The sequence below is a fragment of the Cydia strobilella genome, chromosome 24, assembly GCF_947568885.1.
Source record: "Cydia strobilella chromosome 24, ilCydStro3.1, whole genome shotgun sequence".
In the NCBI taxonomy this organism is placed as follows: domain Eukaryota; kingdom Metazoa; phylum Arthropoda; class Insecta; order Lepidoptera; family Tortricidae; genus Cydia; species Cydia strobilella.
In genome coordinates this window covers 4,311,004-4,338,601 of record NC_086064.1, presented here as the reverse complement: position 1 = coordinate 4,338,601, position 27,598 = coordinate 4,311,004, and the positions used below count along the sequence as shown (strand labels likewise).

At 37.5% G+C, this 27,598-nt stretch overlaps 1 protein-coding gene across 1 annotated transcript in view; it reads left to right on the top strand.

Moving 5' to 3' along the window:
* The window catches only part of LOC134752180 (Kv channel-interacting protein 1), a 64,546-nt gene that overhangs the window by 28,395 nt on the left and 8,553 nt on the right, over positions 1-27,598 (top strand). Inside the window, exons 2-4 of the mRNA XM_063687792.1 lie at positions 9,777-10,339; positions 22,791-22,860; positions 25,098-25,168. Of these exons, the coding sequence (XP_063543862.1) occupies positions 10,184-10,339; positions 22,791-22,860; positions 25,098-25,168 (297 nt within the window). The 5' untranslated portion in view covers positions 9,777-10,183. The remainder of the gene's footprint in view (positions 1-9,776; positions 10,340-22,790; positions 22,861-25,097; positions 25,169-27,598) is intronic.

The window sequence follows — 27,598 nt, the reverse complement described above, 5'->3', positions numbered from 1 at the left end:
TTGTGTTTTCTGTATGTTACTTAGGGGTACAAAGGGGAACGAAAATAAGATTATTTTTGCGCTACAACGCACGGTTTAGGAGATACAGCCCTCTAAAAAAAAATTTTCTGTTTTTTTTTCTTTTTAAATGTTAATTAAGTTGAACGAAAATTTTATTATTTTACTCTACGACCCACGGTTCAGAGATACAGCCTTATAAATATTTTTTTTGGTATTTTTTTTTTTTAATATTACGACGCTCGGCTTAGGAGATACATCCGTGTAGAGTTTTTTTTTCTTATTGTGTTTCATTGTGTTTTTTGTATATTAAAAGTGTTTTTAAAGGGGAACGAAAATTTTATTATTTTTGCGCTACGACGGACGGGTTAGGAGATACAGCCCTATATTTCTTTTTTTGTATATTTATTTAATATAAAATTCAATAACCAAACTTCAACTTTATATATAAGTAGATATATTTAATATAAAAATTTCAAAATCTAACATAATTTAATAATAGCGTCGTAGCGTAAAATAATAAAATTTTCGTTCAACTTAATTAACATTTAAAAAGAAAAGAAAAAAAAACAAATTTTTTTTAGAGGGCTGGTATCTCCTAAACCGTGCGACGGAGCGCAAAGATAATCAAATTTTCGTTCCACTAAGAAACCCTTAATTAATATATTAAAAAAAAAACACAAAAAACCTTTATAATTCTGTATCTCCTAAACCGTGTGCCGTAGCGCAAAATAATAAACATTTTCGTTCGCCTGCAGTGGACCCTTAATAAACATTAAAAAAAAAAACAAATAGAAAAAAAAAAACAGAAAAAAATATTTACAGGGCTTAAATAATCAAATTTTCGTTCCCTTAACAGAAGCCCTTAAGTAACATACAAAAAACACAATAAATAACATACATCATAAATATACACCATCGTCATAGTTACAATCACATTGTACAGTCAGCTGCAGAGAAAAGATACCACCCCTGTAAAGAAGTTTGTATGCAACGGTGCTAAGCGAATAGTATTGCTGACTGTACATCCTACCTAGTAGTCTTTAATTTACTGTACTACAAAAATAACTTTGTAATGCATACAATTACTATAGTAGACAAACTTAATTTTACGTACGAGTAAGTGCCATACGTTACTTTTTAGATCTTCTGGCAAGGTCAAAGACCCGACCAAATGTTCAGGCTTATTTTTTTGTGACTATTTAGATACTTAACTTCAACCTGTAAAAATTACAGATTGCCTCACGAACTTTTTTGGAGCCCTAAAAAATCTCTAAAAATATAAGGGTTGATTTAGCCCCGCTACCCTGCAGCCAGACCTCCAGTGCTGAGTTAGGGTATGATAGGAGAAGTATCAGGCAAATTTTCAGCTTGCCTCAAGGACCTACTCCAAAATGTCTACCAGCTCTCGGACCACTAAGTAACTACAAATAATCAGTCCACATAACAAACATTTTGTACTCATTTTGAAGTCATAATTACATTAATTTCACGTAATATCGGCATCTAATTTATGTGCACGGTAAACAAACTAATGAATGACAAGAAAAGTCAAGCAGCGCTTACAAAGCTGAGCGGGGGGTGGGGCGACCGGGCGAGGTACCTATAGGTATAGATAGATACGAATGCTACGATAGGCTCCCGCGTGCCGCGCCGGCACCTTGACGGACCAGCGCGGCGTATGTATGAATTTCGCGCCTTTTTAAATAGATTTGGCTATAACAATGGAAGCTACACACAGAAATTTCTTACTTTTCATAATATGGTTGCATATATTATTTTATAGTATGAAACTTATCTTTATAGACTTTAATTCAATATTGGACCTTACAGGACAAAAAACGCATATTAAAATTTAAGCAGCAATCCTATTTTTCTAATTTTTCGGCTTTGTCTATTAACTTAAGAATTTAGAGATATTATTGTGGATTTTTAAAACTTTAATTCAATATCGACAAAATAATAAGCTAATTTTAGTTTGACAAAGAAGCACGTTAAATTTTTTTCTAAAAATGTAACAGTTTAAAGAGTCATACATAATTTAAACGATGAAGCTTAAACTTTGCACTTTAATTCAATATTCAAAAAGCATCAATCAAAATATATAAATACCTAATTTATACCTAACGCTCGTTCTAACTTTTCGTCTTAAATTACAAATATACTTAAAAACATGTCCCCTGCCATATAAGCATCACTTTTCCTTCTTTAGAATTATCATAACTTTAAGGTCAAAAATATGGTCCCACTATCGGTCTATGTAAGAGTGTTTAAAATGATTGTATGTGCGATATTTATTTATTGACAGATATTTTAATGTTGAGGACATTTCCGATTTTGGAAAGTACACTTTATTTTGCAATTCACTCAGCTATTGCTTTCCCGCGCTTGACTAGTATTTGGCGCCAAATAAGCGGAAACGAACTCAAGTAGGCATAAAAGATAATGCTGTGTCTATGGTTTTAAAAATAACGCTGAGCGCCAGAAACATCTGTGTTTATACTGTTTATTACTTCCTACCTATACTTTATTGGCGTTACATTTATACGTGTAAAGTAGTGAGTTTTGTTGATTTGATAAGTAAAAAGTATAATTTTTAATGGCTCCGAAATCTCGCAAAAAAAGTTGTCTGATGTGATGCCGCTGATTTCTATGGGGCAGGCAATTTTGTTTCTCGATTTCGGCATTGATCCCATAATAAAAGCTGTTCAGTATGACCTATAAACTATAAAGACACTACGCAGAGTATGGTTAAAATTTCACCCTGTATAACATAGTATATATTCCATCTGTATATGAATAGTATAACCAAGTATAACACTGGCAGGAATAGAGACAGTACTGACAGTATTAACTAACATACATATCAACGTTTATGTTTTATTTATAATAAACATCAAAGCACCATTTCATAAAACATAATTTTTAATCACCATCTTTAATACAGTCAATACTTCGTAAACTGAAAATTCGTGAAATTTCTCACAACTCGCATGTTTTACGATGTAAACTTAGTACTTGCATACTAGGCGCCATTAATTTATTACGTAAGACGATTTAGGGGGGAGGGGGGTCGATCATGTCTTATTTTTTCTTACATGGAGGTGGGAGGGAATCTTGATACTTATTCTAACGTAAGATCATAAAATATGTTCAAAGTTAAAATCACCAAAAAATAAAAAGTACTATTACTTTTCTTTTTAGGTATATATCTAAGTAGAAATAAAAGTTCCTAAAAATGTTTGAAAAATAAAAATAAAAACAGACCAAACGTATATATATTTATTTTTCCTTACATACGGGTGGGAAGATGTCAAAATCTGGCAAAAACCGTCTAACGTAATAAATGAATGGCGCCCAAGCTACATTGTTAATAAGATGTAAAATAAGATTATTGCTATAAAAACATAACGAGGTAATGTCGTTAAGTTTTACGGGTTGTGAAAAATTTTATAGCTCAGGAAGCCAAGAATAACATTTTGAAAGTTTTATTGTGATGTTACTGATGTTCATATACGATGTCCAGATAGAGATGGGTAGGGGTGAGTAAATACTGAGTAGTACTGAGTATTTACTCAGTATTTACTCAAAGCATACAGTAAATACTCGTATTTACTCATTTTGGTGAGTAAAAACGATTATTAACAAAATTTCAATATTTTGGTGAGATTTAAGTACTAAATTGGTTTTTATTTAATTGTGTTAACGTGTATTAATGATATTTATGTTATAAGAAGCTTATTACGCTTAGTTTTTGGCAAAAAGGTGATTATCAGTGGGAGGTAATTTGGAATTTAGCGCATATAGACGTGATAAAGTATAGTTAACAATTTTGTTTTAAATAAGAAGGTACTTAATTACTTTCAAAGTTACTTATTTACTTACGTTCTAGATAAGTGCATGTTGCAAGCTGATTCACATATTATACAGTTTTTAACCAGTTCTTTATTAAAATAAAACTGCGACGAAAATACTTTACAATATAGCTCTTACCAGATAGCGCGGCGATTGTTACATAGTATGTATAGTAGTTCTTACGGCTAACTCTTTGTCTATTGTAAGTAAAACCGCACGTGCTACTACCTGCAAAAAAAGGTTCGGTCATTGGCATATAATTCTAATAGGGTATTTGACTACTAGTCAAATCAGTTTCTTTTTTCGAACTGTCAAAACGATTTTGCTACTACGGAATTTATATGAAACACTAGCATGTGACGTCACAATCAAATTACCTACTCTTTATTGTTTTATACGGGCTTTAAAATAGAAATTGTGTCTAAAAATAACTGCTGTCTACGTTTCTCTATTAATCTTCTGGTGCTTTATTTTATGCATGGTGTAAAATAATTAATTTTAAATACAGTTAAATACGTTATTGGCTTATCAATATTCGGGAATCTAAAATATTAAACACGAACTTTCATTGGGCATATAATAATATAATTTGGCTGTGTATAATATTTTAGCGCCCATAATTTATATGAGCCTAAAATATATAGCCGTTTTCTTTTTAAAATGTGGTCTCCTCCTCCTCCTTTCATCGGTTACCTCATCACTGAGGGGCGTGGTCACTTCTAGGTAACTTCTAGCTTCTCTTGGACAATTTGCCGCCACTTCTTTTTGTCTGTTGCCGAGTGTAGGGCACCGTGGAGCGTTACATCAAGGGCTAAGCGAATTTGGTCTGTCCACCGCATTGGGCTCCTGCGTCTCGGCTTATCGCCTTCGATTTTACCAGTGATCACCAGCTTTTCCAGGTTATCACTGTCTTTCCTGGCAATATGGCCAAAATTCATAAAAATACAACTCATATTGATTAATTTAAGCCTCCTTTTTTGTTGCCAATTTATTAATTTGAGTACCCATGGCCAAAATGGTTACTGAGTGGGACCCACGGAACACCATAGACGGTGCAGGCCGGGGTTCAGGTAGACCGAAAAGGAGATGGCGGGGCGACTTGGACGCATTCTACCCCAAATGGTGGGAAAATGCCGATGACAGGGTCGAATGGAAAAAAACGAGGGGAGGCCTTTGCCCAGCAGTGGGACACCAAAGTAAGCTAACTAAAAATAAAAAAGCACCCATTTCTATTTTTTAAACTACCCAAATTCGATTAATTAGTTGGCCGGTTAAATACGTGGCAATTACAATGGAAAACTATTAATTAGGGAGGAGGGGGAGAGGAATTACAAACTTTGTGACGTCACTTTAACTTCACTTGTAGTCGAAAATTGTTTTGATTGTTTGTATTCGTGATACAACTAAATAACCTAGTTTTTGAAACGGTATATCGTATCGGTTTCGTGTCATAAAATTTCTAATATTCCTATTATTTAAAATATTTTTATTAAAATAACTATATTTCATTCAATTTGCTAATTTCTTTGAAAACAAAATTGACAAATATGTGAAGTCACACGAGAGGGAACTGGATTGCCAAATGTGAAATCACTAAATTCGTGTAATGTAATTTATGGATGACCCCCTAGGCCAACGCTCAAAAACCAGTGTAAGTGCGCTCTCCGATAAATATATATTTTATATCGGATAACGCACCTTTGTTACGCATCTTGTTGACATATTTTAGACTGGTTCTGTAGCGTTCGACTCGCCGAACACAGTACAGTAGAAATTGTATTTCAATAACCGGTTAAATTGACCGAACCGTTTTTTATTGAGTGAGTAGCACGTGCCGTTTAACTTACAATAGACAATGAGTTAGCTGCAAGGGCCAGCTTGAAAATTAACGACTATACATAGTACAGCCGTATAGTATACGCGGTCAAAGTTAGCTATTCTTTTTTTTTGCAGGTAGTAGCACGTGCGGTTTTACTTACAATAGTCAAAGAGTTAACCGAAAGGGCCAGCCTGAAAACTAACGACTATAATTAAATCATATTTTAACCACACTAAATACATAGTTACGGTATACGGCAAATACGGGTATTTTAGGTAAATATTTGGTGGGTTTTTACTAACTACCCATCTAGTTGCGGCCAACTGTTGCTTAAAAAGCGTCGTTCCACGCTGGGTTCCACTCTCCCATTAAAATAAGTGACTGAGGACTGGAATAAAATCCACAGGTCCGCCTTTTAGAATCCTGAATCCCCGTACACGCCAAATTACGTGTTTACGCGGCACTTACGTCCTTTTATGAAGAGTTTTTTAATGAAAACTCAAAAATGACTCGACCGATCATGTTTAAAATATTTTTTTCTCAAAGTGTTTTCTAGGGTCTATTCTCCCGCTATTTTTTCATATTTTATTAAACTTTGTTCCAAAAGTTATAGAGGGATGAACATTATTTTGGCCTTTGGAAACGGTTTTTTCCCAAAAGTAATAAATTTATCTAAAAAAGTGCGTAATAACATTGAAGTTATTTTTAAAGACCAATTTAATGATGTGCCACACGTTGGTGGTTTTAGATTTTTTTTATTGTGACACTTAGTTACATGTATGGAACCCCCTCTTAAAATATATTTTTTACTAATTGGACTACTAAATCCAGTACAAAATACACCTTTATTTCAGATTTCTATACCCTGCCAGCAGTGTCAGCACTCTAAATAGTTTATACCCACCAAATTGGGTATAAACGAGTAAATACGGGTAAATTGAGTAAATACTGAGTATTTACTCGGTATTTACTCTTGAGTATTTACTCACTACCCATCTCTATGTCCAGATAACATAGTCATTTACATTCCCGAAAGTAAAGAAGGAGATATTAGGACGCAGAGAAGGACATACAGGCCAATTCGAACGACGACTGACATCAAGATAGGTACCATCTAACTGATGTCATTCAGTCAGTTTAATGATTACATAATTTGTACTTTATAGGCCAGTTGTAGACAACGTCACGCAGCAGAGATCTATGAAACTTCCCACACAGTAAAATTTTGCGAACGCTTTAACGGTGACAGACGGTTTGGTGCAACCGACCCTATATATGAATTAAACCTTACCGTTTGTCCTTTCCTACTAAGGGCCTGGCACTCTTTGATAGAGAAAGGTAGTCTTATTGCGATTCCTATAAGAGGAAAGAGAAAATAGTGCCATGCTTTGTCCTTATTACCGACTGGGTGGCATCATAATAGGTAGGAAACGATGGCGAAATACCGAAATTTATAAGTGAAAGAAAAAAAATCCTATGCTGCCCAAATTTTATATGAATATTCTTTCTCTTACCCCCGGTCGCTCGGTGGCGCGTCTATAACTACTTGTATTTACTATGTCTATGTTTCCTACCGTTGAAAATGCTTACGGAAACGAGGCCTTAGGCCTTAACGGTCGCGTGTTTGTGTTCTTCGTCAGTTTCCGGCTTTATTTAACTTTACATCGTATACATTTGTTGGCAAGAGACAGTTTATGTTGCTCGTGTCCTCTTTTGCAAATAAAATAGCGTGAAATATGTTCATTTGTTTGCAACGAAGCTATAAAAGGGTTCCTAGTAGACTACGGAACCCTAAAAAGGAAGAGCAAATGAAATTTATTTGAAAAAATATTCTAAAGTTCTTCCAGCTTATAAAATGTCAAAAAAAAACCCGCGTTGGCGCGAACCAAACCATAAATCATAAATCGGTACCGAAAAAGTCGTAATGTTTTTTAACCACAGATAAAATGATGTTTAATGGCGACCGCAAAATGGCGCCTGCCCAGGGGATGTTATGAAAAACAAATCTGAATGTTTGGTGGAATAGATTTTTAAGTGTTATTTCTGTTATCCGGTCAAGATAGGATAGTTAATCAGTGTAAATCTTTATGGAAAAACTGTATTAAGGACTAATGCACCGTTCATTATTTATTTGACTCTCCGACTTAATTAAACTCGTCTCTCGTAGCTTAGTTTTAGGACTAAATCTAGTTATTAGATCAGTTAGATGTTGACTTAGTTAACAGAATACAAGTTAGTCGCACGTAGGTAGCCAAGCCTCTTCTATTAACCGCCTCAAATCAATGGTAGGCATATACTTTAAGCAGCGTACTACGTAGGCGAACAACACGCGAACGCGAAGCGGCGCGGCGCGGGGTGAATCAATCAGTTTGATTCCCATAGAAGTGCCCTACGTGGGCGATCTCATTGCGAACGCCGTGGGCCCGCCGCGCCGCGCCGTTTCGCTTCGCGTTCGTGAGTTGTTCGCTTACGTAAGACGCAGCGCGTTAGTCTAATATCAGTAATATCGAAGTAGAATAATCATAAATTCAATGTTGCACCGTTTTCAACCACTGGCGCTTGCAACCCCGCCTTAACTGACATGTGTTGCCACAGCTTTTTTATTAAAAAAAGGTTGCTTTTACGAGCCCATTAATGTTTATTGCAGGTTACAGGGGAGGATATTGGAAGATGTGTGCGCTTAGTGTAAATGTTAGCTTGAACTTCGCTTGACACGCTGCCGCGTGTCTAGATATTAAAGTACCTACCACATAGGTAATAACTTGGCAAAACTATGATTTCATGGCACGCCCATTTCTCACGTATTCATTCATATTTACATATTTTACTACAAATTATCACAGTGCTTTTTATTGTAGAAAGTCATTATTTCAAAATTCCATGGAAATTAAACTGCTGGGCCAATGCGGGTTGAGAACACCTTGTTTTATTGATAGTGAAATTAGTGAATAACGAATGATACTTATAGGTACTCGTATATGTGTACCATCCAGAAGTCGAACCCACGACGTCCGAATTGAAAAAAAATCACACGCGAAAGTATTCATTTTTTTAATATTACCATTATATTATTCAAAAAGTTAATCTAGCCGTTTTTTTGGCCTGCATCTTCAAATGGTGTCGCTATACCTATTTAGACACGGATCAGGAAATAATAAATACCTACTGAATAAAATATCACCCGTTCAATAATGATTAATGAAACTTTTTCACAATGGCAACCCCGTTATAACCACAAATCACAACTTTTAGCGGCGGCCAAAAATGGCGTCCGGCCAATTTCCGTAAGAAATCGTAGTAGTTTTCAATTAAATTAGTTTTGGTAGTTAAATGTTACACCGCAGAGTTGGGATGTTTTATATATCTTCATTCTTAATATTGTTTATAATGTTTATTTATTTAATGTTATTTTTTACTGTCTTTTATTAGTAATAAACTGTGTAACTACAAACTATGATGCAATTTCGACTTAATAATTATGTACCGTTCGGATGTTAAAATAAAATAGGATTGTAGTCTGACAAATTTCTCAGTAGAAAAGTAGGAAAATTTTAAAAACTTAGGTAGGTGTGCGTATTAATTTCGATTTTATATAAAAACTGTTTTTGCCAGACTATGAAATATGCAATTTTCAAAACGATAGTTGTCAATGCCATATGTGTATACTCTGTATGTAGGGTAGGGCAGGAAACAGTGGCTCGGAAAAAATTGCCGGGTACAGTGGCTCACTCAACCTTATTCCAACATGATAGAGGCGATATTGGGGCGACTGAGCCACTGTTCGAGCTGAGCCACTGTTGCCTACCCTACCCTATACTCTGGCAAGCCAAGTTTGTCAGCAGAAAAAGGCGACGAATTAAAAAAAATTAGGTGGAATGTACTCCCGTAATTCTCTCGATCTCCCGATTACATTTTGCTGACAAAGGTGGCTTGCCAGGTTATATTTTTTTTTAGATAAACCTAGGTGTAATGTCATTAAGACAACTTTGTTTTTTTTTTTATATCTTTTGTAACTTCCCTTATATTATTTCGAGCATCGAGACGTGTGTTTTGTGTTATAAACTGCAAAATAAAATGTATTTAATTAAAATTTCATTTGTTTCAGAACGTTCCTGCCCTGCAACCATCCAGCGTAACCTCAAAACTGTCAATTCATCGCCAAAATGTATTTAAACTTTACCATATAAAATACCTAACGCGTTACCACGGTACCTCGCTCTTTTCTCACTTTACTTACAAAATGTTTTGAATTTAAATTCAAAAATAGCCAATACAAACTGTGTTGGGCGCGTCTTGTCCTTGTTGAGCTTATTTTATGAGATTTTTAAATACATACATACACATTTTTATCACACACAATATCAGTATTTTTCGGATATACTTGCCATTGTATCAAGCGCTGTTTAGCAAAAATACTTCAAAAAAGTCCTCTCTTAAGTCAAGCAAAGACTTCTTTCCACTTTTAAAGCTCCTAAGTACCTGAGTTTTATGTGCAAATAATTGAAATTAAAAATGGCGACGCCTCCTGAGTCTCCCGTGGAGGAGAATGCGTACGAGTTGGAGCCAACGCGGACGCCGAAGGTGATACCCGTGGCGCTGGAGGAGCTGTGTCGGCAGACCAAGTTCTCGAAGCAAGAGATACGTGTCATGTATCGGGGGTTCAAAACGGTGAGTTGATGCTAATTCATTATTGATAAACAAAACGTATCATCTAGGTCCGGTATTTGGATACCGGACCGGTATTAATACCGAAACTCTCTTTATCAATCCCGGGATCCCGGTATTTGTTACGAATTCGGAGTTTTATAAAAAATTGGGATTAAAAAAGGCTAAATCTTACACCATATAAGTTCTAATAGTAATAGCTTTAAAGGACAATGGACAATCAAATAATATAGCTATCTGCAATGATTACATTTTGCATTTTGTTACTTGTAAGGGCTAATCACAGCCAGTCACCGGTTTCGGCAGAAGCAAAAGGCCTAGTGTGAAGCCAGAGCTACAGGGTCAGTCCCATGCCATGAGCCGTATCGCACTTGCACAACGACACAACGACGCTTATGAAAATTATAACACTTATTTCATTTATTTAATGCAAAAACCATGGTTATAAAAGGTGTTACATAGAGATTTGGTACATGGTCACCCTGCAAGGGCGTAGCAATGTCTTAAAACTAGTTAAAGCTAAAAAGTTAATTTATACAAAACACTGCTAAGCAACGGTCGTAGCACTACATCGTAACCGAAAACACGATTTTCCCAGTACATAGCGAAAATGCGTTGTAAAGGCGAAAACACAACGTGTCGTGATTAGCGCTAAATTAGTTAATGAGGTATACTTACCTCACTACCCTTACACTTCAGTACCCTGAATGTTATCTAGAAACCTAATTTAACAAAAAGGGAAAAAATATATAAAAATACTGAAAATCAGTCCTTTGACCACCAAAGACTTAATATTTACACAATTTGCGCAGGATCGATCGACATTAAATCGCCGAAACTTTGAACGTCTCCCGATTTCCTGTCGAGAACCATTAGTAGCACATCCGGTTCCGGCGGAAGCACGTCAGCTGTCACTCCTCACGTGTTTTAAAAGGTTCTTTATATAGCGTTCGTTTGCTAACGAAAGGTTCTTTATGCTGCCGCGTTTGTTAAAGGCAGGTTATATGAAATGTGACTGCAGTTCGATTTGAGTTTGTCAGGTACAAATTGGATACATAAATCATTTTTAAAATGCATAATCGCACACACACACAGTTTGGCTTTGGCTTTGGCATTTGTGTGCGTGGTATCTATAGAGATACGTTACAATTTGGTTACAATTATAGCTATTTTAATAACAAAACTTCCGTGAGACACAGACATATTAAACATATTAGTAACGAGTCACGTTTTCGACTTAAAATACGTGAGTGACCCGTTACTAATATGTTTAATACAATTCTAGCTTGTGAAGAAAACGTAGATTATACAACGATATAAAGTAACCCATTATATCCGAGGCAATAAGTCGAGGTTAAAATGGACATTATATATTCTGTTTTTCCCTTCCACTGCGAGGAAAATATACAGAAATATCAATAATATTATAGATTAAACAAATGATCAGTACTCGGCCCCGCGTGGGGATGTGAGCGCGCCGGCCGCCAGCTGCTGCGATGGTAGTTTGTTTTGTATGACAGTTGCAACAGCACCAGTGTTTTTTGTTCACTAGTTAAGGTTTTTGGTAATAAGCCTTAAATTGGTGTGGTTGTTGTGAGTGGTACAGTCAGCGTCAAATGTATCGATCCAGACTACGCGTCTAAAATATCGACCATTCTCTAATAGCTCAACAAAGATATTTGTCTCTATACGTAGAAGAATTAGACTGTGGCTGATACTCGAACTGTAGGGTATATGTACTATAGTGTAGAGATATATGTATCCCTATTTGGAAAAGTACCTCATGAGATTCTTTTGACGCGTTGTTTCATCCGTTACTATTGATACTGACTGTACTCCGTTCTATTGAATAGTCGAACATAACAAAGGCCTATTGTTCTGTTAATGTTGACTGCACAGTACGGAGTCGGACGCAGTTTACTATTAATATAAATTGCAAATGCATTTGGGCCGTGGTTACGACCATTTACTGCGGGTTTATGTGCTAACTTTATTAAATATTCAATATAAACCGGGGATCGCTACTGGCATAACAAAAATCAACATATCTACCTACTTTGTACGGCAGCTCTAGAGTAAGGCTAGGTTCACACGTTAATTTTCCCGAATACCGTATACGAGATTTAGGCTTAGTTTATAGCCAAAGTACAGTCTGGCAAAAAAGAGTTGAAATTAAAAAGTGGCAACACTGTAGTGTCGTCCCTTTCAAATCAATCTAAGAAAAACGGGACGACACTACAGTGTTGCCACTTTTTAATATCCACTCTTTTTTGCCAGACTGTACTCACAACAAGCGGATTGTCCACCCTACGGTGCAAGAGCGAGGAGTCTTGAATATTTACTAGTCTTTGTCTACAGTAATTATTTCCACTCGCTATATTTTAATCTTGGCACGTTACAGCGAACGCAGCTGACAGGTAACAAACTAGAACGATACATCAAACACGGCTCCATATTTCCTAAACGGGAGTTCATTTTTCAAATCAACCGTCGAGCTTTTATACTCAGTCTGCCGTAGGTTGTGTATAGCCGGTGAAACAAGTTTGTCAGTACAAAAAGGCGAGAATAGTAGATTGTGTTACAAGGGAGCAAAATTACATATTTACAGCGAATATTGAATATTGAATCATAAACGAAGCGAAGGATACTATAATAGAATCCCGAGAGTAACGAGGGATTCTAAAGTAGAATCCTGAGCGTAGTGAGGGATTCAAGTGTGTTACGCCCAGGATGGAAATAATTTTGCTACCATGTGACACATACTGCTTTTCACATCACCTATTAGGTAATTATGATGTCTAAAAATATTATTTAAGCTAAAAAAATAATATGCAAAAAATGTAAAAATAGTGTCCTAGAACAGAAAAGTGTTACTTTGATCCCTCCTAGCAGGGAAGAAAAACCCCTTTTTCGAATTGGTGATGTGAAAATACAATTTTTCTATGGGACGATTATCCTTCACGCCTACGTTTTTTAAATTTGCCGCTTTTTTCTACTGACGGAAATGGCTTGACACACTAGATAGATTCAAGAGGGCCTACGGTGAAAAATTATGATCGAAATTTCTTAATCTGCCTCTCTATCGCTCGAATATGCAAGAGTGATAAAGAGGCAGAATATAACAAAATTTCAATTTTCGATTTTAGCGGTAGACCATGAATCTAGTATAACTGGATCGGTCATGAGGAGTGGGGGAAAATGACCGAACGGGATAGTCTTATGTATCTTTCAGTAGGAGTAGCAGAGAAAGCGCTGTTATTGTTTGTCCTTGTCATAGTTTCACTTTTCCACCGCTGCCACAACCGAGGTTGTGGCAAACAAATAAGTACGTGACATGTCATGTTTGTTCGTTGCTTGTTTAATTATCGTTGTTTTGTATGAAATTGTGCTTTCTCTTATGAAATATAGTGATGGTTAGCGTTTTGAATGCTTGAACTTTGATAAAATACTGGTGAATTGTTCTGTAATCGGCTGTAATAGCCGCTCTGAGCAAAAATATGAGATCATAACCTTTCACACGTAAGTACGGTATTTTACACCTTCCTCTTAACGCAATATGTGAGAATAACATCGAAAATTACGTTACACTCAAAGCAATGTAGAGTCAAACGATTTCAATAAAAATATCACAATTATTTACGCAAATTAACAAAACATTATTTGTAAAATTATCCGCCCAAATTACGTAGGTAGGTAGGAGTCTGAGGTCAGCCGTTTTTAAACTTCTTCTTAATTTAGCTGCATAACAATCATGTTAGGGATACCAGATGAAAATATCATAATTTTATGGGTAATTTTGACCTCGAAGTTTTTTCTTACTTCTAATTCCAAAAAATAAATAAACAAATGTTGTGAAGATTAAATGTGGTGTACATTAATTGGTGTGATTGCGATTTGTGATTTCTTTAAATTAAAACCCATAATACATTTTATTTTACGTTTTATTTACTAAACATGTTTAGTTTTGTACCACCTGCGCGAATTATAGGAGGTATTTCATTGTTTATACGCCTCAAAAGAACGGCCCATTGACATTTTATTTAACAATTTTTTAATACCGTCAAACAAGCTAACTTTGCCTCCAGGGTAATCGCCCCAACGTGATATCAAATATTGGGGTAATTTTTACCAATATGGTATCCCCACGTTTATGACGTCATCTATGTCTATCCCTTACGGGCGCACGCGTATAGCTGGTCTATGTAATGCTAGGTCTATGCGGTAGACCCTCAGGGTGGGCCCCAGATCCCAGTGTTGCCATATTAAATATTTGAAAATCCTTATATAAGTCTGGCAAACTCACTTTTTTAGTAGAAAAAGGCGCGAAATTCAAATTTTCTATGGGAAGACAACCCTTCGCAAAGCTACAAACTTTTTTATTAAGTAGGTTATTTTACCCTTTGGTGGCCATTTTATTTAGCATTGCATTTATGGATGGTATAGAAAGGATCGCAATCTCTTATGGCAGAATTGTTGTAAAAGTGACCGCGTTAAGCTTTAAACAATAGTTCCTAATCTCTCCGGTGACGCTAGTTAGGCTCTGGGACATGAGTATAACATGAACCATATAAGGCAACAAATAACCCGACCAAATTACGTAGGTTGTTTTTGGTAGTATTTCGGTGTATGGTGGCGCCGCCTAATTACTGTTTTTTGATGGACACTTTTCATACATAGAGATTTGGCTCCTTTATACAGTCTCCATGATTGCATTTATTAAAGAAAGCCTCGACATGACAGCGAGTGATTGATGAGAGGCGACCGACACCCTAATATTAATAGCTGTAATTATTTTAAATTACGTTACTTAAGTCGAGTACTCTTTTCAGACGTTTTACAACAAGTTTGTGTAAATAATTAATCATAAAATAATTAATTCGGTAATCTCCCATAGAATTTTTGAATTTAATTGTTTCCAATGTCAAGTGATTTATTACATGCGTTTTTATAAATTGTACATACCTAACAATACTTTGGCGAACCCACTTGGTCAGTCAGTACCTAGAAATAGGCGTGAAATTCAAATTTAATAAGAGAGGACAACCAGTGCCGGCCCGAGTCCTTGATCAGGGTAGAGCGAAATCGGGTTTTGGCGTCCTTCGTTGAAGCTTTTTACCCAAAAGCAAAACGAACCGTATTTTGGGCCCGCGTCACACTCGTCTTTTTTTTTCTTTTGTCATTTTGGCGCCCCCCTTGCCATCCGGCGCCTAGAGCGGCCGCTCTACTCGCTCTACCCTAGATCCGGCCCTGAGGACAACCCTGCGCACTTAATTTTTTTTAAATTTGCCGTATTTTTCTACTGGCGAAAATGGCTTGTCAAACAATACAATATACATGCAAGCCGTCTTTACTTAAGATAATAGTCGTATTGTACGTACTCGTAGCAGGAGAGAATAAACCGGGGCCAAGTGCGAGTCGGACTCGCGCTCTAAGAGTTCCGTACCATTACGGAAATAAACAGCAAAAAAACACGTTTGTTGTATGGCAGCCCCATTTAAATATTTATATTATTATGTTTTTAGTATTTTTTGTTATAGCGGCAACAGAAATACATCATCTGTGAAAATTTCAACTGTCTAGCTGTCACGGTTCAGGAGATACAACCTGGTGACAGACAGAGAGACAGACGGACAGACGGACGGACAGACGGACAGACGGACAGCGGAGTCTTAGTAATAGGGTCCCGTTTTTACCCTTTGGGTACGGAACCCTAAAAAAAGCCATATAACTGGGATGAAACACTCGTTCTACACAGAACAACCCTCAACATTCACAAGCGAGCCTCATTTGGGAAAAGAACTCTTTGAAAATTTTCAAGTTATAAATACAACTTGCATAACATTCGGACTTTCTTTGCCGCGAACTGTCAAGATGACACGACTCCTATTTTTGGCGCCAACGGTCGACGACATCCTCACCTACTGCCCTTTTAGTTCAAGCAGAAATGAGAACGTACAAACGTCGCCTTCTAACACGCTGTTTATACCTCTACCGATCTCTTTCTAATTCATTAGCCTAGTAGCTTTTATGACTGTGTTATTTCGAGATTGTTTCATCGTTCAAATGAGCTGTTTTATTTCGGCGTAAACACGTTTTGTTATGTGAAATGCTGAAATTGCAGCCAGGTATTACTTTTATATAATTTTTACTTTAGGCGTTTGGTACGCTTTTGCAATTTGCTTTGATTAAATATTTATATATACCTACCTAGTCGGCAGTTGAACTGTTTCACGTTCGCTATGACGTCTGAATACTTTGAATATAAAACTACTTACATTAGTAGCGTCCGGAATTTTTCGCAAATATGGGCACTTTTATACTTTTCCATGGACGTCCGTAGCTGAAGCTCTCCAAAGCACGTTATAATTTTAAAGCAGAGAACCTAAATGTAATATCATATGCAATTGGTATTCGTTTACCGCGATCGGCAACGGAATTTCCATATTTAAGTAGGTATAAGGCCGGCAACGCACTTACAACCCCTCTGGTGTTGCGGGTGTCCATGGGCGGCGGTAATCGCTTTCCATCAGGTGATCCGTCTGCTCGTTTGCCTCCTATTTCATAAAAAAAAAAAAAAAAAGGTATATATCAGGGATGTTGCGAATATTCGCATCCGCATCCGCAACGCGGAACTTCCGCATTATTTTCAACATCCGCATCTGCATCCGCATAAAATTGATGCGGAGCTTAATGCAGATGCGGATATGGAACAGGTAGGTACAGGAACGTCTTAGCGGCGGCGTAAGTGCTAGGTAATTTCGTCATTAGCCAATAGGAATCTCGTTTCGTTTTTCGGATTCGTCGATTGAGGACTTTAGCCTATGACGGACAGCGACAAGAAGTGAAAAGTTTGTTTTATTTGGACTTTAGTATAGTAATGCGATTGTGGGGCACCTATATTCTTGTTCAAAGACTAAAAGTTTCGTTTTTTTTTTTAAATAAAAATTACTAAAGTGTAATATTTGACGTTTTTTATGTGCCTAATCTCGACATCCGCATCCGCGTCCGCGGATGTCAAAAAATCGGCATCCGCAACATCCCCGGTATATATACCCAGGTAGGTTATTTTAAACGTCAAACTTCTATGAAATTACGACGTATAAATAACACTTGCACTGCGTGTGCGATCAAAATCGTTGCAGACTTGTCTTGGTCTAACTCTAGCTACTATAAAATAACGTTTGGTCAATTTCTATAAAACTAATTTAACATGTGCAATATGGTAAAATCGTGGTAAAATCCGCTCGTATTAACCGTGAAAAATATGGTACATCTTGCTGGGACCAGTGTTTCTAAAACGCCACATTACACGCAAAGTCGTATTAAACGGATACTATATTTACTAATCGTTGTGTAAATAAATACAAAACAAATCCTAGTCGTCATCACGCAAAATTGGGGCGAGCAAAGCCAATTTAAATCAATAATTCCCGCCGATCTAATAAGCAGAATGATGTAAAATCAATTGACATTCCTGTGTACATGTGACTTTTTAAATTGGCTTAGTTTACAAGGCTTCTGAACCAATTAGAATCGCATCACATGATAAACAATGTAAACACGGGATTTGTACAGGTTTTTATTCGTTGTCGAGTTATGAAATAGCTCCTACCCACAAATTTGTCTGCGTAGAATGGTGATAATACTGATGATGATGATGATTAATAAAAACTACTAAAGCAACTCAAACTATCTCCATACCACATGTTATTTAAAAAGGTCCAGCGCATGGAGACTGTATAAAGGAGCCAAATCTCTATGTATGAAAAGTGTCCATCAAAAAACAGTAATTAGGCGGCGCCACCATACACCGAAATACTACCTAAAACAACCTACGTAATTTGGTCGGGTTATTTGTTGCCTTACATGTTATACTCACGTCCCAGAGCCTAACTAGCGCCATTGGAGAGATTAGGAACTATTATTTAAAGCTGCAAGCGGTCACTTTTGCAACAATTCTGCCATAAGAGATTGGCATCCTTTCTATACCATCCATAGTCCAGCGGTTTAAATGTGAATAGATACATACAGACACACAGATAGAGTTACTAACCCGAAGGTTGTCTGGAAAAACCCTTAAAAGGGCGGTAAATCTTCATCGTAACTATAAAAAAAAACTCTTATAACATAACACTAAGGCCTCATTGTCACGAGCGCTTTTTCAACGCGCGTTAAAAAAGCATTTTGAATGATACAAATTATTGTCGCTTGTCAGTAAGGCGCTATTTCCATATAGCTTCAATTAGAATTAAACCTTATCGACAACCGACAATGTCCTTTTGGTTGAAAACGTCACAAATGGAAACATGTGTATTTATTAACACGATGGCGGTAGAGCTTTTTATCAGGCGTTGTTGGATTTTCAACTTTAAGCCTTGGCCTTTTAATCGAATTTAGCGTGCGGGCAGACTCAAGCGCTTTTTTAACGCGCGTTGAAAAAGCGCTCGTGGAAGGGTCACTAAAACTTCATCTCTTTATTCAACTTTACTAAATTTTTCCAACAATATTTAAACTTTCCACAACTTGCAAATCTGTAGGGGCATAGCACACTGCGTCCGATTCGTACGTCGCTCCGAAGTTTGAGTGAGACAACGCGATGCACGTATTATAGCGATATCCCGCTCGCAGGTCGGCACCGTCAAGTCCGTGCGAATCGGACGCAGTATCAGGGGTCCGAAACCTTTCGGGTATTCTCGGCTCCGTTCGGCTCAGCATTGCTCCGAGAAATTATTAGGGTTGACACATCTTTGACGTCCCTTTGCGTACACGACCAGATGAGATAATAACTTGAATTCTGACAATCCTAAATAGCCGAAAGGGATAGTGCCATAATTAGAAAGGATCTGCATTCGTCCCTGAACCGCTGTCAAACTTCGGTTTTATAGGAAGTTTTCTTTCTGTACAGTAGGTACTATTATTTATTCTATGGCAGTGTGTGGCAGTGTGCCATGCCCCGTAGAGTTGCCAGCATGTTGCCAGTCTAAAAATGCAGTCACAATCACTACGTTTGACGGCTCATTTGAATCATTGTTTCAATCCCATTACTGGTCTGTAAACATAATCGCCAGCGACATAAATACTTACGTCAGAATTTACTACATATTTGCTTAACTCGTAATTGAGTTTTCAGGAAGCGTAAATACCCTTTAAAAAGACGAGGTTATTTCCTAGTCGAGCCGTTTTAAAGTTTTGTTTTATTTAGTATTTAGACGAACGAAAACCATACAAATGGAGCCCCCATTTTGATTCCTGAATATTGTTACACAATTTGATCTCAGTGAAAGAATCTAATTTCATACCCATTTTGTATAACCCTTCATGACATTTGCAATGTCAAAGGGCCTGGCAGTGGTCTGGCCACAATCCTATAGACTTCTCCATACCCTAGAGTAACTTATACTAGAGCGGTACTGTCATAGTAAATTTTGTAACCCCAGTAAATTCCCTGCCATCTGTCGACACACATTAAAATTAAAAATGAAGATTTATAAAAATACGATAAAATGTATTTAAATATAGATAAATGATTTTTTTTATTTGCATTAATTATTTTTATGATTTTGACCCATGTTCTTTCACTGATATGCGTTAAAATTGTTAAATAACAAACGAAACCGTCCACGCCATCTATACGACTGTAGGCCAAAACTAGTAGCGCCCTCTGAAATAGAATCAAATTTTCTTGATTTTCGAGGCACGTTTTTTCCTTAGACTGTATCCATCTATTACGGAGTTATATCTATCTTTGTCCATACAAACGTAGTCCCCCCCCCCCCGGATAAGATTTTAAAAAAGGCAATTTCGCACGTGTCCTCCACTTTCGTCTTAACACATTCAGTGTCAGCGCGAGCTACGCGCTACGAGCGTAGCCGATAATACGGGAAAACCGTATACCAAACAGAGAACCCACCTAGCGGGTCGTTGGCAGTGAATGTCCTTTATTGAATAATCTCCACCATCAAAACCATTTTACTGAATAATCTCCACCATGAGGTAAGAAAAAACCGGCCAAGTGCGAGTCGCACCCGCCCACCTAGGGTTCCGTACTTTTTAGTATTTGTTGTTATAGCGGCAACAGAAATACATCATCTGTGAAAATATCAACTGTCTAGCTATCACGGTTCATGAGATACAGCCTGGTGACAGACGGACAGCAGTCTTAGTAATAGGGTCCCGTTTTTACCCTTTGGGTACGGAACCCTAAAAAAAATAAAAGGTCAGTAGGTATAACATGTTGGCGCCATAGTCAGCACGTGATGCCCTACTACGGTCTACCATTGTTATGTGTGTATATTATAAGTGTTCCGGACGTTTGTATTTTAGTTTTTATTTTATTTTGGGTAGTTCCATTTCATAACTTTGACGATAAACAGTAAAACCCACGTCACCCCGTAGTCCCTCGTAATTGGGGTGAGATGGGTTTTCATACAAAGGTGATTTTGGAAGATTGTTGGATCGATTTATTTTTATTATGAGTATTACTATAGCTCTATTTTAAATTGGAATACATTATTTTTGTAGCAGTAGCCTTAAAATCCCATCTCACCCCCCTTTCATACCTTCTCTCCCCATTCATAACCCAACTCTTCCCGCGAACTCTACTCACCCCATTTTACGGTATGGGGATGACGTCGGTCCCTAGGCATAAAGGGGCCCACTGACTATCAGTCCGCCGGACGATATCGGCCTGTCAGTTGTTCGGAACTATCAAATTTTTGTTCTAACTGACAGGCCGATATCGTCCGGCGGACTGATAGTCAGTGGGCCCCTTAACACTCGCCTATAGACGGTATTCTCTATTCTACAAGCCCATTTAATTGTCTCAGCCGGTATGTAGATAGTCATCGGTCTACGATAAACCACGAAGAAAATTGTACAATTTTCGAGTAACAATAGTAGTAACGCGCTAGCATGTGAAGTCGATAATGACTCCATGTTTGAGCACTAATGAGGTCGTTAGGGTCACGGGCAATGATTTCTTCCAGCCACGTAGTTATATGATTTAGTAATTAGGTTTGACCGAGGAATCGGATCACAAGGCGAATCGGGTCAGACTAAAAAAAATGTTGATATTGAAAATATTGCTTATGACTGGCATCGCAGACTAACATTCACAGAAGACAATTTTAGTGCACTCATATCAATGCAATATTTCAAATATCAATGGATTTTTCATCATGATCCGATTCACCCTGTGATCCGATTCTCCTCGGTCTACCCTACCGTAAATTAGCAGTGAGGGGTTAAAAACTTCTCAATTTGGTAAAACTAAAAATGTACAGCGCCATTTTAGTGCACTCATATCAATGCAATATTTCAAATACCAATGGATTTTTCATCATGATCCGATTCACCCTGTGATCCGATTCTCCTCGGTCTACCCTACCGTAAGTTAGCAGTGAGGGGTTAAAAACTTCTCAATTTGGTAAAACTAAAAAATAACGAGTTAAAATATGGGCTAAATCCAACTGTGATTTCAAAACAGGCTATTTCCTCGAGTGACATACTGACATACACAGTGAAACTGTATCGAGCTGATTTTGTGCTGTAGGGTAATTTTTTGTAAAGAGGCCTGACAATGGGTGCTATCATCCTAGTTATAGCATCTGTGGATGCACTAGTAAGTTACCTATGGATGGTATAGAAAGGATCGCAATCTCTTATGGCAGAATTGTTGTAAAAGTGACCGCGTTAAGCTTTAAATAATAGTTCCTAATCTCTCCGGTGGCGCTAACTAGCGCCACCGGAGAGATTAGGAACTACCGTCAAACAAGCTAACTTTGCCTCCAGGGTAATCGCCCCAACGTGATATCAAATATTGGGGTAATTTTTACCAATATGGTATCCCCACGTTTATGACGTCATCTATGTCTATCCCTTACGGGCGCACGCGTATAGCTGGTCTATGTAATGCTAGGTCTATGCGGTAGACCCTCAGGGTGGGCCCCAGATCCCAGTGTTGCCATATTAAATATTTGAAAATCCTTATATAAGTCTGGCAAACTCACTTTTTTAGTAGAAAAAGGCGCGAAATTCAAATTTTCTATGGGAAGACAACCCTTCGCAAAGCTACAAACTTTTTTATTAAGTAGGTTATTTTACCCTTTGGTGGCCATTTTATTTAGCATTGCATTTATGGATGGTATAGAAAGGATCGCAATCTCTTATGGCAGAATTGTTGTAAAAGTGACCGCGTTAAGCTTTAAACAATAGTTCCTAATCTCTCCGGTGACGCTAGTTAGGCTCTGGGACATGAGTATAACATGAACCATATAAGGCAACAAATAACCCGACCAAATTACGTAGGTTGTTTTTGGTAGTATTTTGGTGTATGGTGGCGCCGCCTAATTACTGTTTTTTGATGGACACTTTTCATACATAGAGATATGGCTCCTTTATACAGTCTCCATGAAGTTACCTATTAAAACGTGTTAAAGCATGTTTTCTTTTACAGGAATGTCCGGAAGGCGTTGTACAAGAGGACTCCTTCAAAGATATTTACGCCAAGTTTTTCCCTCACGGCAGTAAGTATACACCAAAATTTTTATTGCGTGGAAAATTAGTGCTGGTAGGCTGAGGGTAAGAACGGGTGGCTTTCAATCCGGAGGTAGCGCCTAGCGGGTTGAAACCCCAGCTCGTACCAATGAGTTTTCGGAACTTAGTCGTTTATTTCTGGAGTGAGAACCATCGGTAAAATAAAAAAAACCGGCCAAGTGCGAGTCGGACTCGCGCACCGAGGGTTCCGTACATTAGATAATTTTAATTTAGATTTTTTATGTGAAACGTGAGTGAAAGGTAAATTGCGGTTTACGATTTATGACGTATTAAAAAAAAACTACTTACTAGATCTCGTCAAACCAATTTTTGGTGGAAGTTTGCATGGTAATGTACATCATATATTTTTTTCAGTTTTATCATTCTCTTATTTTAGAAGTTACAGGGGGGGGGGACACATTTTACCACTTTTGAAGTGTTTCTCGGGCAAACTTTTCAGTTTAGAAAAAAATGATATTAGAAACCTCAATATCATTTTTGAAGACCTATCCATAGATACCCCCCACACGTATGGGTTTAACGAAAAAAATTTTTTTGAGTTTGAGTTCCAAGTATGGGGAACCCCCAAAATTTATTGTTTTTTTTTTATATTTTTGTGTGAAAATCTTAATGCGGTTCAAAGAATACATCTACTTACCAAGTTTCAACAGTATAGTTCTTATAGTTTCAGAGAAAAGTGGCTGTGACATACGGACGGACAGACAGACAGACAGACATGACGAATCTATAAGGGTTCCGTTTTTTGCCATTTGGCTACGGAACCCTTAAAAGAAGCTTTACTATAATCGATATACCTAATATATAAACGTTAGTCTGCGAAGGTTGCGACACGCATCCCTACAAGCATGTACATAGTAAAAGAGGCGGGGCCGGTCAAATGATTTTAGGCTTCACCGGAACGATCCTTTGGTCCGTACTAGGCCCTACTACCCAACCCAACTAGCGGACGTCCTTCCCATTCCTTTCCCCTGCCCAACTCCAGACTTTTAGCTAGATTCTTGTCGTTAGTTATGTATAGGTTGGAGATAGCATATTATTGCTATATTATAAAATTAAAACTAACCTAATAAACCTAAACTCTATACACTTATAAAAACTTAATAATAACAAACTAGTCCCGTCAAAAATTACCTTTTAAGTCCCGAACTGTTCCCTACCTGGCCCTTGTCGTTAGTTGAGGTTTTTATAAAACCCTGACACTCTTCAAGTCCCCCCACAATCCTCACAATTGACCATAATTCCTGACAAAGGATCAAAAATCCTAACATGACAGGGGAAATCCTGACGTATGGCAACCCAAGGTATATCCCTAAAGCCCGCTCCAGACTACGCGGCGCGAAGCCGCGAACGCGAGTGTGGAGTCGATTTCGTTGATTAGCGAACTAGACTCCACACTCGCGTTCGTGGCTTCGCGCCGCGATTCGCGCTCGAGTGTGGAGAGGCCTTAAGGTATTAAATCTCATCAGGTACGCTATAAAGTGTGATTTCCCTTAGATTGTCTCGTTCGAACAATAAAAGAGTAACTACATTATGCATAAGATCAAATTAAGTAGTCAGGAACGCCTGCAAGCCAGACACTAATCCGATTCCCATTAATGACACTGACCTAAATGTCACTTAGCGCATCCGCAGATATTGCATTATGAATATTATGGTTTTAACATTGTACTTCTTTATAGAAGAAGAACTTAGAGAACAGGGTGTCACGATCAGTAGGTATATATTAGACGAAGGATAGGGTACCTTTGGTCTGTGTACACCGACTACATGCAGTGGCGAATTAAGGACATTAGGGGCGGCAGCAAGGCGGCAGTCTATATGATGCGTGCTGAGAAATGGATGGCTAGTAGTTTATTTACTACAGGGTCTGGGGCCTAGACTGCAAATGCGCCACTGACTGCGTGTGCGTAGACGTGCAATTTGTAATATACAGATGTGCGTGCATGGCTCCAACGATTTAAGGATGACTCACGTTAGACCGGGCCGTGACCGGGCCGGAGCTTACGGCGCTTACTTTTCTATGACATGACAGGTGATCACGTGATGCTTTCCATAGAAAACGAAGCGCCGGAAGCTCCGGCCCGGTCACGGCCCGGTCTATCGTGAGTCATCCTTTAGCGCACGCGCACGAGTAGGTAACGTCTGAGCACACGCAGCCGGTGTGAGTAGACGTATGGTCTATTTCTAAATGATTATTTTGTTACAGATTCAGCTCTATACGCCCACTACGTGTTCAAAGCCTTTGACGTTAACTGCAGTGGAGCCATCAGCTTTAGGGTAAGGGGGGTCATACAGTGGCGTAACTAGGGGGGTGGGCAGAGGGGGCAAGAGCCCCGGGCGACATCCAAACGGGGGCGCCAAAATGGGCAAAAGGCAGCAGCGGAGAAACTTTTGTCAGTCGTCAGGGGGCGCAAGTTTGGTGACTGCCCCGGGCGCCATATCCTCTAGCTACGCCCCTAGGGTCATATAAATTCCATACTTAGTAGCAAAATCGTTTTGACAGTTTAAAAAAAGAAAATGATTTGACTAGTAGTAATACCCTATTATGTCTATACAAATTTTCGTGGTCGCGCATAGCCATTTACCAAAACCACTAAATTTTACCTCCATCCCATTGTAACCTGTTCGTAAATTGCAGTTCCATGAGGAAAAACGGACGCAGTTCATTATTTCGCCGTTATTTTAGTTTAATCGATAATGGTTCAGTAATAAAGCTGTCTCTCGAGCCTACATTCAGCTACAACCAACGTAATATCAATGCAATTTATTTTAACTACATTTAACTCTTAATTTTATGTTTTGCCTTTTTTACAAGGACGTTTAGGACTATTCAGCGTCTAGGAAACTTAAAAAAAAAAAATAGTTTATTTACCAAAAAATTATACATTGTTTTATTAACCTATGATCTCCACACTAGGCTAGGCCTGTCTTTCGGAGTCAGTTGAGACAATTCCAATTTTTAATTCACATCTCCCTACTCCTACTTAAACTCACTGTCTTGACTTTTGTTGTCCGAAATTAAGAGTCCGCAGCAAGCTCGGCCGAATTTCACCTTCCCATACAAAGGGAGTTTTGTTTTCATTTTAAAACTACATACGTGTTGGATTGTATGAAACTTTGCACATACAATATCATGAGGTATATCTATTATCAATGCCTGTAATTAGTTTATTTTATAGTGTGTAAATCTAATACGGGCGATAAATTAAACCAGACATAGAACTCATTAGTGCAATCATTAATTAAGATGTTTTTTTAAGCTACACTTAACTGTGATCCCATAATTAACTTTTGAAAATGTTATCAGCAGCAATGTACTGTAAACATGGTTGCGTTACCATAATATCTATTCGAAACGATTACTACGCATTTACAAACTTACCTAATATCTGCAGGAACAATCACATGTTAGTATTACACTGCGTTTAATGTTTTGTGGTTATTTTAGTAGACTAGACTACTACTAGGCATGTTAAAGATATTTATTTATTATTTTTATCAACAAAGAACTGACTTCATCTACTTAATGTCATTTTAATCAGTCACGATAACATCACTTGACGTGATGATTTCTAATACTGAGCATAGACATACTTTGATAGCACCTTTTCTGAAAATGCATTTCATGTCAGTACCCAATCTAATACCCTAATACTATGTAAAGACAATTATTATGATATCACTTAGTATTTCATTTGTCTGATTTTGTTATACCAGCTGGTGGGAAATAAGCATACGGCCCGCCTGATAATTGTATTATTACCAAAATTGATTTCGAGAATTAACTAAACAGTCTAAACACCACAAAGTTTGGTATATTGTTTCAGAACGTGACAAACTCTTTGGTAAAGTTAAATGTTTTAAATTTTATTTTAACTTTGATTTGACAATGTCAGTCATTCAATACAGAAGTAATCGTAAGTAATAAAAATGCCTCGTTTAACAACTTTTACTGCTCCCGAATTAATGGACATGATTTTAATTTACGGTGAAGCATTACAAAATGGTAATCGAGCGTTAGCTCTGTACAACAGAGAGCGATTCCCTGATCGAATTGTACCAAGAGAAGAGACGCTCGAGTAATTGTAAACGCGATACAGCGAGTTCGCGAAGTACACGATGAAGTACCAGTTCCATTACAAGACCGAATCCTATTATGAAATACAAGGAACACACGTGGAGAATGTATCTGCGGCGAAACCGGCAAAACTAAACTGTGCTTTTAATAGGTAGATATTAAAATTTATTTTTGAAACTAGGTATTACGTTTATCAGATAAAAAGCATCATACTTGGTTATTAATAATAAATAATAACTTATTATTTACCCACTCATGACAATTAAGGACAATAATGACATTACATACGCGATATGAGCTTTTGAAAGTAACTGTCAACGAGCGTTTAACGCGGGTGTGTTTGCATTACATTGCGGGCCTAATTATTTTGTATGGATATATTCATATTCATATCTTTATTGCTATCATGTTCATTAAAAATTAAAATTTAAATTTAAATGGAGCTAAGACGGAGCTAAGACGGATATGGAAAACTATAGGCCAGTTACTTTGATATCTGTGTTCGCAAAAATCTATGAGAAAGTGATGTTTAGCAGATTATTAAACTTTTTAGAACGCTATGATATAATTACAGAGGAACAGCATGGCTTTCGCAAAGCGAGATGTACTACATTGGCGACATTTAAACT